We start from the raw sequence: 15,764 nt of genomic DNA, 5'->3' as shown, positions 1-15,764 counted from the left end.
TCTGTTTCCTGAACTGAAGGACTGCTAAACCAGTATAAAATCAGGAATTGAGAGTTGTGAAATTGTCTCATCAGCACCTCAGAAAGGGAGGAAATCTCACAGCCCTGCATGTGACAAAACGTCGCTAAAAAAGTGCAAGTCTATGTGACCCACATGATCTTAAATTTGCATTATGCCAACATGCTGCTCAAATCCAAACTAGATTAGTGGCACAAGTCAAATACATAGTTCCTGCATGTTATCATATTCTACAGCAGGCTAGCCTGTGATTTATGATGCTGACAGTCTGCACAGTCTCAGTCACTTCCTGTGTGTTCTGCAGCATTTTGTTGGTTCCCTCCAAATCACAAGCTTTAGTCCACTACAGACAGACAGGAATGTCAATCCTATAATCCGCATTCAAGGAATTTTGTGGCGTCCAGTTAACTATGACGGACATGAATAACATTACCAATGTTTTCCATGTTGGAGTGTAAGTGAACATGGCCAGCAGCAATTCCTGTCCTCCTGCAGTCTTTACTGTCGTGGGCCTTCCATTCAAACAACCCCACAGCTTCTCAGTAACAGAGAACAGATGGACAGCCTGCTGCAAAGCATTTTTCCAAACTTCTGAATACTCTAGCAAGCATAAGAGAAGTCTTTCACCATAACACCAACTGCACAACCGGATTGTAGTACAGGAAGTGTTCTGGTTTCTGTTTGTAGTCCGAGTAGTATTGACTGATCACGTACCGGCTGGCTGCGGCGTATGCGGGAAAAACTGTGTGGAGAGCAAAAGCAGGTTGAACATAATCTGCCTTAAGCATATCCCGGCTCCCATCAGCGGTCATCTGACAACACTTTAGATTCTTATAATTCTCTATAAACTGACATCTGCAGCAAGTTCAGCTAACGTCCGCTTTAGATCAAAAATTCCACTTGAGACAATTTCGCTTAACGCTGTGTCACAAAAGTGGTTTAGAGTTTCTGACTTCCTCCAATGCATGTGGTGTCTGTATCTGCACAGGATCTTTGCTTCCTCAGTATTTTTGTTTTTCTTATTATTCTGCTGTGTGTTGGATGTCAGTCGCTGGGCAGTGGTATGAAGCTCAGCCAACAGTCAGGCCTATAAAAACTAAATCCTGTACCGGCGGGGCTGTACGGAGGTGTAGGCGTGTTAGTTTGTTGTTTTGAGTGTAACCGCTGTGAAACAATCAGAAAACAATGTCTTAATTTCTGTTTCACTGCTTTGTTTACTACAAGCATGCTCGCTCTCTTCACTTCCTGTCTATGTCACACGACCACAGCTGCTCTCTCTCTTTTGCCTGCGGCAGCTTTAGGTAGAGAGTCTGACTGTAGATCTGTTGGTTTTTTAAAGTTTCAGTACTATCGAACGTAAAAATAATGGAGATTGTATCGTTTGAAAACATGGTATCGAGCCAGTACAGTACATTGCCCAATGATTTCAGTTTGTATCACTCTAATATAAAAGCTGAAACTATGCTTCGTATTATAGCGCTAAGTAGGGCTGGCAGATATGGCCAAAATCCTATATCACGATATAGGATTTTCCATATCTCGATGACGATATATATCAAGATATATCGTGTTTTCTGGTAATTTAACAAATAATTATTATATGAAATAACCACACGGTAAAGCCTGTTTTTAGATAATCCTGTGTGAATTAAATACTTAAATACTCCATTTTGTCTTGGGCTGAGCCTGAGTCCTTTTCTGCACGTTAATGTCCATGTTAATAAACAGTCTCCCTCTATGGTTCACTCCAGGTTCACTCCCACGTGCAAGGATTAGAATGTAAAGCATTGTCAAAATGACGTAAAAATTGCCATAAAGCAGTTCAGCTGCTGGTTTTGTGACATCACCAAAGAGACGATATAGAAAAACACATACGATAGACATTTTCATATTGCTTAAATTATATATATTGTCATATTGCCCAGCCCTAGCACTAAGCGTTTTTTTTTCATCCAATAAAGATACGCCTAATTCTGCATGTCCTGTGTGAAAGTTTACGTTCACTTATTGTGTAATCAAACTGCAATCTTTACCTGAACTTTACCAAGTGCTGCCTAAACCTAACCAAAGTGTTACTGATGTTAACCACATACTTGGTTAGATTTAGATAAGAATAAGTCATAGTTGTGGTTGTTAGTATGTCAGCGTTGACATTTGGTTTTGCACAGGATGAGTGAAAGACTAATTTGCTTTAGCCAATCACACACTGTAGAGATGCGACATTAGCCAGTTAGTCTGTTGTTTTACCTTGCTCTTCACGGTGCATGACCGTATTCTACTGGAAAGTGGATGTCCTCTGGAGAAAGGGTGAACATTGACTGGAAACAAGCGGCATGAAAGCAGTGGTGACAGCCGCTTTTGTCCTCCACTAATGCTGTTGACAAAAATGCTAAATGTATGTAAGCTCGGCAGCATCATCAAATTGTATGTAGTCATGTCGCCCAGCCCTAATATTCAACCTTATAGTGACAACAATCGTACAGAATCATTTGTTGTTTCTTGACTGTACCAATCAGTTACGTATCCGTCCCAGTAGCTGTTTAAAAATTAGATTGTTAGGTCTGTGTGATTCACCAATTTGTTTGACCTGGCGCCAGCTTGCTGCCAACGGCTTTACCACTTATGTTGTCTCAGTCAATTATTCTCTATAATGCCCACTCATAGTGGAGACGTATACCATTCTATAACATGATGTCCACAGAAAGCAGATGTTTTTGATTACATCCTGAAATTAAATTGGTGGGCTCACTTGTGAAACATCTTAGATACAATTCACATCGACACTGTGAGACTTTAAACGCTCAGAAGGTGTACAACCAGGATTGAACTTTTTGTCTTTTGACTTCACACAACATCAAGTCACAGGAAAGGAAAACGCAAAGACTGAAGAGTGTGAGTCATCTACAAGCCCAGCATATATAAACAATTTGGACAGCGTGTTGGAGCCATACGCTCTGTCCAAATTGTTTCAGTCTGAGTGAAACTGTAATTTAAGACAACAGAGCTGTTTATTGTTGACATTAACATTCAGTTATTTACCTTTACAATAGGGCTGGTCCCAGTCTGCTGTCCTCCTTCAGCTGCAGGATCTGCCCATTTTATAACAAATGTCTCCTTGGCACGCTCTGTTGTCCTCCATGCAGACAACAAAGAGAGCCCAACGTTGTGTAGGCGGACTCATTCAACATAACAAGAAAGAGCAGAAGATTAATGTAAAGTTTGGGTAAACACTTGTGTGATTGGACACGTTTGTTCTGGCCTGTCTACTTGTTTTTTTATCGCAGGGGTGGCTTCTTCTTTCTCTGTGATGTTAACGTTTGTTTCATTGGGAAACCATCATTTGAAATCTCACATTAAACATCATTCTATCTTTGTGCTGAGGGAATGTTGGTTTGCTTTAACACTTACAAATAGAAGTTAATATTAGGGTTAATGGTAGGGCTGCCTCCTAAAAGAATCATCCATCAAAAGACCCTATAGGTCAACTCACATTTTGGTCTAACTCTAACCACATGATATGCTGCTGATTTGCTGTGTCATTGTACACAGAGCAACACAAAAGCAACAACAACATAGCAGGCTGTGACCTTACAGACCTGGTGCCAAAATGACCTTCCAGTGTTAAATGTTCACAAGGTTTTTACCAGGGCTGCACAATAAATCACATTCTCATCGTCATTGCAATATAAACAAGCAACACATTGCAAAAGAAACACTTTTGCCAACATGGAGACTTGAATACATGGACCATACAGACGCACCACTTCCTCCGGTACCTTCAGGGAAATGAGAAAGATGTTGTGATGAAGAAGGACAGCACTTATCAGTCCCTCCAGGGAGCTGCAAAGTTGCGCTTCTGTAATTTTGCACATATTCAACAAATTGCAGCAACCTTTTATCGACCTTGCGATTTTGGCCAACTTTTCTGCAAATTTGACCCATCGTCCTATTTCTCCGCGAGTGGTCTTTTACATTATCAAAGTCAGTTCTTTGATATTCAAAATATTGATCCTTCGAGATCTGCAGTGTTGTATAAACTTTGGAGGGCATCTTTTACCGTATTACTTACTTGTTACAGATGTTTGTCTCAGCGCTGATTTCAAACAGTCTTTGTACAGTCAGACAGTAATCCCCCTGTCTCTTACCAATTGTTTTATACTGCCACAGCGGCACAATTATCAAGCAGAACAGCGTAAATGTAATAAATAACATGTAGATTCTTCTTTTCACGTATGGATAGCATTGAATGTGCACGTGCACTGCAGAGTGAGCCTTTTGTAGCTATTGACTTTTCAGTTTTTACTCTCTTTTGTCCTGACGCTGAACGGAGCGGAAGTGATGTCAGAAGCCAAACGGCTCACTCAGCCATTAGAAGGCTTTATGGAAGCGTTTGTCCCAGTCGCTCAAAGTGAATGTGTAATGTGTTACACAGGAAAAAAGCCTCAAAACATTGCAACTTGTTATACAGCTTTTTAAAAAAGCCATCACAGAAAAAGCCTGCGAAATCCTGGAGGGATGACTTATGCTAAATTATCATTTTGTATATTGGATTGAGGAGAGACAGCGTGTTACAAACACAGACACTGTGTAAACACACAGGAACTGTATGTTGGAGCTCATAGGGACTCTTCGCTATTTGCTTATTTGTCGCATGTCACATTGACATTATAGTATTGAACAATGTTGACACACATTGCAGATTCTGTAGGCCTCATTTGGGGGCTGCCGAGCCGAGCTGCTGCTACAATGGCTCAGCGTGTTTCTCAGATTTCTCTGATCTTTGGTTAAATAATAAGGTGAAAAGGATGCCGAAGTGACTTAAAACTTTAATAAAGTTCTCATTTGGAAACATTCATCTTACAGGTAAAGAGACTAATACAGGAATTTGGTGCTCTGCTGAACTGAACTGAACTGGAAAAAAAAGGAACAAAGAGTTGATGCTGTGTATTGAACCGGATTAGATCTGACTGCGCCCTATTACCGTTGATTTTGTTCATGTGTCAAGCAAGCAATGTATTTTCATACATCTATACAGTTTTTATTTTGTTTATGTAGTTTAGCAATAGATCCCTCTGGCTCTTCACCATCCTGGGATAATTACTAGGTGCTATGCAACTATCCCACTGAGTGATGCCACTCACAAGGGAGGAAGATGGCAGAGCTGTAGGTTCGCTCTGTCTGCTTCATGTAACAGTTAATGTGCTTCAGACTGCCCGCTCTTTGATTGTTCAGCTGAGTGAATTCATCTTCGTGTCCAAGTCTCTGCTGGCTGGCTGTTATCGCACAGCGCCTCACCCTTTTCATCTCACCTTTTGTTAAAGTTTCAGGTTTCAGGTTTCAGAGCGGTGATAACTGCCTGTAAAAGCCTGTGAAATGGAAGAAAGGCCAGACGCTCTGCCTTAAGTAAGAGCTGCAGAGTGCTAAGAGCAGCTTTCCTCTCTTTCAAGTTTGCTGATAAGAGATGATCATTTGAGCTGCTTTTATACGTTAGCTTTTTATTTTTCAAGGCTCTGCAACCTCGTATGTGAAGTTACGAAATATTCATTTGAGATTGTGTCTGAAAGCTGAAACCTTTTTACGCCACAGCTTTGAAAATATCTTCTGTATCAGATGAAATATTTAGATAGGGAGGGTGTATGCAAGAAGCACATTCATGGCAACCAAACAGCTCACACATCATAGGCTTTCAATTTTTTTCACCCATGAACACGATTCCTATTTTCCCTTTCAGTGGAACACAAAGGTGGTAATATCCGCAGACATCTGTCTTACATGTTTACTTGACTGTTTTATTTGAAGGTGAGCCACAGAGACTCAATGAGAGTCATTAAACCACATCTTGTGTACATTTAGTGTCTTTGTCACTGAGATATATGTGAGGTGTTTGAGCTATGCTCAGTTATCAAACATGGTGTTTGCTTACTGCCTCTTCCTCCAGCATGCAGATAAGATATCTGAATGCTTTTTTATTTGACATGAACTTTTTCAGTATTGTGGTCCATGCTGAGTCACACAGGGATGTTTGTTTCATGTAAAAGTGCTGTGCTGCTGTGAGGGAAGGAGATATGTGTGATTGGATGATATAGAAGTTGTTGTGTTTGCACTGCAGAAGCATTACTTATATCAAACACATAGCGGAGAGGCCAAAGCAATAATAAGAATGGAACGTGCTAATGCACAGTTTTGTTCAAGTGTCTCAGTATATAATGGATATGCCTGTAAATACATTTTTCATTGTGTTCATGCTTTGATGGCTTTGCCTAGGGAACCATGGGCCTCACTTTACGGACCAGTTAGACATGTCTGAAAATATACATACATAAGAGCTTAAAGTCCTTTTTCACAGAGACAATAAAGAGATTATAGTAACAAGTGAAGTTATAAATGGGGAATGATGCTGGTTTAACTCTACATCTATAGTTCATAGGTCAGCCTTCTAAGCTGCTAGTCCACCCAGATGCCTGCTAACCTTTAAAGAGGGGGAATTATGCTGTTTCACATTTGAAGACACACATATATAATTTTACAATGTTGGATGTCCAGACTAAACGTGGATGAATTTTCAAATCTGTACGTAAAAGTACGTTGGAGTAATCCCCAGGCTCTGTGACGTCACAAAGTGCAGCCTCAGCAGGCTTCAGAGAGCTGGCCAATCAGAAGAAAGTGGGCTTGTAGGGGCGGGGTTTCTTAAAGGGACAGAGTTTACTGAGTCGTTTCAGGCAGAGGCTGTATGAGAGCCTGCACAGAGCACCAGCGTGAGAAAATAGTTTTTTTTAACTGTAAATTATGCTAAGCTACTCCACGGGTATCACAGAGTGAAATATAAAGCCTGAAATTAGCATACCCCCCTTTAAGTTAAATGTATTATGTTTAGGCTTCAACTAGCAATTATTTAGGTTATTGGTTGATCATCCATATATTTTGTTAAGATTGAACTGTCAAACTTACCCGACATGTTATCCTAGAAACACAAGGAAACCTGATTATGTGTGTTGTTGTGTGTACGATTTACTTTAATGTATGACCAAGAAGGAGACCTGGAACCATTAAACGTTTCTTATTTTTGCTTGTTAATCATAAATAAATGATCAGAACTGCTGGATTTATGTAAAGACCACTATCGGTTGAACTGTAATTGTTTTGTTCTGCTGAGATGTTATAAGAGCTATATTGTAAAACAAAATGTATTGGTAAAGATTAGAAATCTATTCTGGTTACGTGACAAAACCTGAAACACAGAGGTTACAAGCTTGGGTTAAAAAAAGTCTGAACCTTTTTACTTGCGATCTGTTAAATCTGCCAGGAAGAGTTGTGAAACCACCACCTCCTCACGCTGCCCGCGTGTTTAGGACTCATGAGCCAAAATGTTAAGAACTTAGGAAGTAGAGGAGACATTTTCCAGCCGCCCTCCACAATGTGCTCCACACACCCACCAGCATGAGCAATTACCCTTCACCTTCTAACCACCACACCACTTTCACACACACTTACAGTAGCTGTACACACATGCTTCAGCAGGAGGGTGTGGTGATGAAGGGAGAGTGGCCGGAGGCTGGCAGCTGTGTTTATCTTGGTTCTACCTGTGGGTGGGCTTACGACTGTGTTTGTCCAGGGGAGCTCGATAACTGCTGTGTCAAGGCTGCGTCTCACTATGACTGATGTTTACTTTACCTTTCTTCTCCGGATGTCCTCAGGATCGCTCAGTCATTGTTCTCCAGCAGCAACATAAATGAATCGCACGCTTTCATTCAATGTTGTGGAAAAGTTTTGCATAGATATATTATCACATGTGGAGCCGCTCTTGCACACAGCAGGGGAGATGCTCTGCTCTATGCTACTTGGTTGGAGCTGGTATTAGCGCTTTATCTCCTTTGCTTTCCTGTGCAGATAGTCCCTGCTTATGGTAGGAGGGGTTTAAGCTGAGCGTCAGCTATGTGTTGTACATCTTTAGGTTGGGTTGGAAGTAAGTTAAGAGGATACAAACACACTAATTGAACTTATTTATTTACATATTAAAAATTGCGTATGCTGTGAATGTGTATTTCCAGACCTCTCAACCAAACTACGAGTTGTTAGGGGGTTTATGCACAGCTGTGCAGCACCATGTACAAGGAACGATTGACAACTTTTCCCAATGAAAAACCATACTTCCATGCTTTAACGTCTTTTCATTAGTGTACAGCATGTACATTTTCATGACAAGTAATTACTAGATAAAATATTTGGTTCAAGACATGAGGGAGAGGGAGGCGAACAGTTTTGCCTTCAGCAACTCAGTGACTATCTGTCAGGCAGAGCTCACGTTCACTGTGAGGTATGCTCATTTAACAAATCACTGCACCTTTATCTCATGGTGGGATAAAAAAGAACAAATTATATTCAGAAGTGATTCAATTTAGTTCTTTGACCCAAAAAATGTGTTTTATTAAATGAATAATATATGAATGACACAATACTTGTTGAATTAAAGTCATGATATGTATTAAAATGTCTAAAAAGGATTAGATAGATGTCATATTTCGGAGTAGTGTTCCTACATTATCCCAAATGTTTCCAACAATGTTCAATAGAACCGTGCGTTACATTTGGTCATCTGTTTATAGGGGTCATACCGCCTCTACCCCTCTGGATGCTACGATTACTATAACTTCCAGGTAAACAACTTGGAAACAATGTATGAAATGTCATCAGGGAAGGAGGACTGTCAACATTTGTAGCAGCAGTAATAGATAGCAGTAGCAGTCTTGTTGATTTTTACTGTTTGTATTGCAATCACGCTGCATGCTCTGTAGCCGAAGATAGTTGTAAAGCTCTGTAGACCTGTATTTAGTGCTGTCAGGCGTTTAAAACATTTCATGTCATTAATTACAGGCTTTGTAATAAATGTCACTGATTTATGTGAGAAGCACCACATCACATTTACTCAGTCTGCACTGCATTACCCTGTTTCTAGATGGTTAGGCTATGTCTTACTTCCACACTTTAATTACACTTCACCTTTTTTAAGTGCTAAATCGCCAACTTCTTTAATCTCATTACTTTGCTTTCCTTCAGCCCCCCCCAAACACACCTGCACCTCTGCACACAGCTGCTTGCCCTGCCCCCCCTTTCTGTCTGTCTCTCTGTCTGCGATGCCATGTCTGTTTTATTAAGTCATTTTTTTATTGAAAGATCTCAGATGGATAAAATAATAAAAAATTAAAGCCAGGTTATGTTGTGTCATGTGTTTCCATCATGTTTACAAAGCTGCCCTATGAGGGTGTCTGCTCAGTGACGTATGAGGTCAGGGGATGTAACACAGTGCGACTAATCTGCATTCATCTTTTTAACTCATTTTTTTCTATAATTAATTAATCGAAATTAACGTCTTATTTTGACAGCCATACATGTAATGTATTTAGCTGAAATGGGACTGCTGCTGTAGCTGTTTATTATAATGTTAGTTAAATAAAAAACACCATTATATTCCTGGTGAAAAGGTTTTCAGGGTAAGAGGAATAAATACAGGATGTTGTTACTCTGACAGTTTAAACCGCCTTTTAGACGTTGCTCATAGAGCTGGTAATCGTAAGTTTTAGTCATCTTGTTGACTCTGTGGCACACGTAACATCATGTTTCCCCATACTCTGACCACTAAGAAAACCAAATGTTCTCCAAGTGTTTACATATTTCAGTTCAAGAGAAGCATCTGGTCGTATGAGGTTGGGATGGTGTGTTTGTGTGGGCTGTTGACATGTGGAGATGCATGTGTGTCAGACACTCTTGCATGGTTCACAGAGCACTGTGCAGGACCGTAAGCTGAAGTCCTGTTCCCCCCTGTGTTGTTTTTCTCTGCAGGTAGCCAATCAGACGCTGCACACAGATCAGCCCGACCTTCCAGAGTGTTTCCAGCTCTCTGTCCTGTCATGGCTGCCGTGCATCTACCTGTGGGCTGTCAGTCCCATCTACCTCTTCTATCTCAAGAGGAACAACAGAGGCTACATCATGATGTCCATAATGAACAGATTTAAAACGGTGAGAGTTGTATATTTCAGTACTGTGTACACCATGTTACACCAATACATCTGGCATTCTGTAGAAGAGTTTTACTGTAAAGAATAGTTTGTGTAAGAAAAGAATGATAATTCAGCTATGAACAAAGTATAAGTCAAAAGAAGAACAAGAAGAAGAAGAAATATTTTTGGGAACAGGGTCTAGAACTAAGTCGACTGAAACTTTAAGGTTGATATAGTGAGAAATACAAGCTGTAAAACAAGATCCAGTTTCCAACAAGCATATAACAAGAAAATGAGACACTCTAATCTTTGACGATTTAACAATGACTCAGCACTTTAAAGTGATAAAGATTTTCATTTAAATGAATGTCTGCAAAGTCACCATCGCCAATGTGGCTCAAACACAATGGTGAGCGCGACAAATTTCATAAACACAAGTCGGTGCTAAGAGAAGGAAAATAATTTTTAAAAAGGGAGAATTTAATAAGTCGCTGCGAAGATTGCTGGATACATTAATCAATACTTCGCACAGGGCCTCACTTCCTGTCCATGTCGCACGACCACAGCTGCGCTCTCTCTTTTGCTTGCAACAGCTTTAGGTTGAAGATCTGACTGTAGATTTTTTTAAAGCTTTGGGATCTTTCAGTACTATCGAACGTAAAAATAATGGAGATTGTATCGTTTGAAAACGTGGTACCGAGCCAGTACAGTGCATTGCCCAATGATGTCAGTTTGTATCACTCTAATATAAAAGCTGAAACTATGCTTCCTAATATAGCGCTAAGTAGGGCTGGCAGATATGGCCAAAATCCTATATCACGATATAGGATTTTCCATATCTCGATAACGATATATATATCACGATATATCGTGTTTTCTGGTACTTTAACAGATAATTATCTGAAATAACCACACGGTAAAGCCTATTTTTAGATAATCCTGTGTGAATTAAATACTTGACAAATAAACAGTACTGAGTTTCAGTTTTGTCTTGGGCTGAACCTGAAAATGACGTAAAAATTGCCATAAAGCAGTTCAGCTGCTGGTTTATGACATCACGATAGAGACGATATAGAAAAACACATACGATAGACATTTTCATATTGTTTTGACAATATATATCGTGATATTGCCCAGCCCGAAGTGGTTTTGTACTCATGGGTACTGGTTAAGATTAACATCATTACACTGACACTGGGACAAAACACCATTGGTACTGGACCAAGTTAACCCACTCTGTCAGTTTTTAACCCAGTGGCTCTGAGTGTAAACAGTTAGCACAGAACAGGCCAAAACACTCCCTCATTCTCTAATGTAGAGATAGGTTGTCAGCCAGTTAATCATCTCTCTTACTTCCCTTTGTTTTTACAGTTTAATGTCTGTTTTTACACCTTTGCTCCCTTCTGTCTGTTTGCTCTCAGGTGTTTGGTTTGTTGTTATGGATAGTGTGTTGGACAGATCTCTTCTACACATTCCACGAGCTGCGGCAGGGGAACAGCCAGCCGCCCATCTACTTTGTCACTCCGCTGGTTCTCGGCATGACCATGGTGAGGATGTTTCCACCGAAAACAGTTACACAGGAATACAAATTCTGTGAAGACTTTCTTTGTATAGGTATAACATGTTCAACATTACATACCTGGAGTATTGTTTGAACAAGTAATGGCTTGAAGGCAGAATTAGATTTTACTGCACTACACTTTTTTACATATCCAAATGCAGGCTGATGCATAGCACACACTGCAGAGATGGTATCAGAGGACACAGTCTGATGAAAGATAGCATCTCCAAACCTGCCTCTTTCATTGCTGTTAAGAAACTCTAAAATAAAATAATGTAGAAGCCAGAATGAGATCATATGATGACTACTGAAACATATTTATTTAGAAATTACTGAGGATAACAGCTCTGTGCAAACCCTGCCATATATATATTAATGTTTATGTCAATGTTCCCTCTTTTATGTAATATATACAACATTATTTCAACTGGATAGCTGAAAAAACAGGAGTTCATAGGAAGTACAATTTATTTAGCCAGTAAGAACAGAGGCCTAACCGGAGCCTGTGTAAATACAGATATTTCGCTCTGTTCCTGTTACAGGAAAGTCAATTCCTTCTCCTCCTCACATTCAGTAACTGCACGCTGTAACCACGCTGCAGTTGCTACTATTGGCACATCTTTACCGTCTTTTTTAAAACACTTGATCCATGTGTTTTTTTTAACAAACCCGACTGAACAAGGTGATCTGAGATAAATTCCAGTTAAACCGGTTTGGTTCATGTGCAGTCAGAGCACACGCTGTTCTTCCACTGAAAGAAAGTGTATATGTTCATGTAACAATGATATCAGTTTCTTTTTTAGCAAGAAAAGACACTGAAATTTACACACAGACCTGTGCAGTATTAGACAACTGTTGACATGAAAAGGTGACGTGAAGGCAGCAAATGCAAAGATAAACTGTTTAGGAGGACACAGCTGTATCACACTCAGAGTCATGTCAGTACAATGTCCTAATCTGAACGTTGATCTGACTTTTTATCTGTGGCAACCAGCTGGCCTAAGTTTTCACTTGGCAAAATATGTCAACGGAAGTCCAGGCAAATGTAAGCATGTGTATGTTTTAGCACGCCAACGAACCTAAATAACCTCACAGCTATGGTACACATATTACCTGCATGATGTTAGCATAATATCACATTAAACAATAGCCCTTTTTACAGTGCGGTTCCGCCTCAGTGTCGTAATGAAGCTCCGCCGTCATGCAGCCTTTGCCATTTTACATTGGAATAAGCAACGTCGGCGTAAAGTCGCCCCAGTGTGTGTTTTTACTAAAGCAGTGTTTAAATATATTAGGACCTTAGGCCCTGTGAATATACAAGGAGCCTCTTCACCTTCATTAGACATCAAAAAACATCATTAAAAAAACTGTGATGCAGACTCGCAGCGCTAAGAGAGGGAGAGCATGAGCACAGAGGGAGGGAGGGAGCGATCGCAGACTGAAGTGATGACGTGATATACAGCTTAGTTTGATAATGAAGCCTGATGCTCCTCTAAAGGTCTGTGTGAAATGTATAAACTACACAGCAGACTGGAGTCTCAGTTAACAGTGACAGACAGACAGAAAGATCCGCGTCACAGCATGGTGATACGTACTTTATACTTTATAGTAACGGAAATACGGACAGATGGTGACGTTATTGAGCCAGGTACAGAGCATGAAAAACTCACACAGATCTGTGATCTTTCTTTAGTTAACAGCGCATGTCACCGAGAAAAAAAACAAAAAATGAAGGCTCGACTTTTCCTTTCAAGTCGACTGAGGGGTCACAGACAGAGACTCGACTCGTCGACTTTCAGGGGGGCAGCCCTAGTTTTTACAAAGCGCTTCAGGGCTGTTGAAGCAAAACGTGCGCAAGGGGTAAACAAACAGGGTGTGCTTCAAATGCACATGCTGTTCCACCCTGTCGGCTCCACTGTTTACACAGACGCCGTTTCACCTCTGTTACGCCTCTGTTACTACTTCGTTGCCGGCTCAGAGGCGGAATGATTTCGCCCCACCATTTCGCCTCCGTGCGTTGTACATAGAAGATCCCGGCCCGAACTGGCACTGTATAAGGGGCTTAAGATCGTGCCATGGTGAACATGCTAACCTGTCAAACATGGCATGTTAGCTTTTCAGTTTATTTCATTGCCATTTGATTATTATAAATGGTTTTACAGAAAGTTCCTGTACTGCAGCACATAAAAGACAAAGTCACTATACAAAATACAACATAAACAATTAACTGATTAGAACAACAACAAAACAAAAGTAGCGTTCACAAATATTAATTTAGCTAAATCACTTTTGTGCCTCAGATATCTGTCTATTATGTTTTTTCCTAAATCCATACAAAATCCTAATTATATGCACCACTTTAGAATCGTCTTGTTTTACTGTCTGCTCTAGCAGTTTGTGTATTTATTAAAAAAAACAAACATTTTATGCCACCAGTATGTGTATAAGACTTTAGAATTTCAGTGTCAATTAATCCTAAGTTTCATCACCACATATCAGTTATTCTACATTTTCTATGTTTTGGCATTACCCTTCATTTCCTGTGTACGTTGCAAACTGGAATAAACCCACACCCGAGTGTTTGAAAGAGAAACGGCCAGCACCAGTCAGACTGAGGCTTACCTTACATGCCCTCAGTAATCTAACTCAGTCCACCTTCCCCTCCCCCACTCCCTTCTCTCTCAGCTGTTGGCCACGTTTCTGATCCAGTTTGAGAGGTTACGCGGGGTTCAGTCCTCAGGGGTCCTCTTCATCTTCTGGTTCCTGTCTGTGCTGTGTGCCATCGTGCCTTTTCGCTCCAAGATCCTACAGGCCTCCAACCAGGTGAGAACACGCCTCAGTCCTCAAATGCCTCTCACGTGTCTGTCTTCATCTTCTCTGCCTGGTGCTCTTTCATCCTCCCCCTTCAACGTCTCCCTCGGATTCATATACCCAATTTTCCTGTCTCCTTACCTACTTGTACTTCATGTTATCTTTGCTCTTGTTCTACTTTCCCTTTTTCTCATTTTTTGCCTCCTATCATCCTCATTGTTCCTGACGTTTAAGAGTACACTGCAACAGCCCCCCCGCCCCCGCTGTTGTCTCAAGAGTTGGTTGGGAGCTTACAGTGAGTGGATATTTTGAAGGGTTCAGACCAGGCCACCACTAAGCACAGAGGGAATAGTGGGCCTGTTGTTCCTAGCATACTTATCTCACCTCCAGTGCTGCACAGCTCTCCAACGGAGCAGCAGCACACAGTAAACAAACGCTGCAAGCAACAAGATAAGACGGTGCATGTTGTAGGTATAAGATTCAAGAAGGACAACATGGAAAAACTATAAAGAATATGTATCAGAAGCAGCTCCAAAACACAAACTAAGCATATTATATCCACGCAGATTGATACAGTGCAGTTGTTGATAAATAGACCCAGGTGACTACTTGGCTACTTGGATCTGGTTTCCAGTACTGTAGAGCTCTAAGCTAAGTGCTGTTTTAAAGCAAAACAAAGTTGCCTGACAGCTGCTTTAATCAAACGTGTAACTGTTAACATTGTATTGTATGACTACTTTAGTAGTAAGGGTAAGTTAGTGATAAACGCACAGAGGATTTCCACTGGACTACAAAGCAAAAAGCGCATTTCCTCTTATATTTATTTTCCAGCCTGCAACCTTAACATTTGCCTCACTCCCACTGCTCTCATTACACCTTCATCGCTACATCCACACTATGTGTTTTTAACATGGGGTTTCAGATTTGAGCACTTTTTCAAAACGTATCCACACAAACACGCCTGAAAATGCACATCACATGACTGTTTAAACTGGGCATGTGTTTACCAGTGTTAACAGACACAAAACAGGCTCTAGTTCTTTCAACCGAAACAGTGCGCTCCATTTGGGTTGATAATGAATTAACGCTTGACCTTCAAATTGTTTGAATGATGGTTTTACCCCCACATTAAGTGCTTGCAGTCAAGGCTGATGATGTTTGTTCTCTTTTGAAGAAAAGGGGCTTGACAAATCAGGGACGGACATGCTGAAAATTTCAAACTAAAATGGGGTCAGCAGTGATTCAGAAAGGGAGCTTCATACGTAGTTGCACATTTGTGTGATTTGTCGTCATAAATGTAGCTACATTTTTACTTTTTAAAATGCAAACATAGTAGTGTGGATGTAGGCTAAACCACCCGACTGCTGCCTGACCAGCAC

At 40.6% G+C, this 15,764-nt stretch overlaps 1 protein-coding gene across 1 annotated transcript in view; it reads left to right on the top strand.

The window, feature by feature from the left end:
- abcc3 (ATP-binding cassette, sub-family C (CFTR/MRP), member 3) overlaps positions 1–15,764 on the top strand; it is a 57,101-nt gene that overhangs the window by 7,424 nt on the left and 33,913 nt on the right. The window contains exons 2-4 of the mRNA XM_069664699.1: positions 9,856–10,032; positions 11,435–11,560; positions 14,260–14,397. Coding sequence (XP_069520800.1) covers positions 9,856–10,032; positions 11,435–11,560; positions 14,260–14,397 — 441 coding nt within the window. The remainder of the gene's footprint in view (positions 1–9,855; positions 10,033–11,434; positions 11,561–14,259; positions 14,398–15,764) is intronic.

This window comes from Semicossyphus pulcher, unplaced genomic scaffold (genome assembly GCF_022749685.1).
Source record: "Semicossyphus pulcher isolate SPU_LCO1_2020_fin unplaced genomic scaffold, fSemPul1.0.p SCAF_16, whole genome shotgun sequence".
In the NCBI taxonomy this organism is placed as follows: Eukaryota; Metazoa; Chordata; class Actinopteri; order Labriformes; family Labridae; genus Semicossyphus; species Semicossyphus pulcher.
The sequence above is the reverse complement of the archived record's forward strand: the minus strand, read 5'-3'. Positions and strand labels throughout refer to the sequence as shown.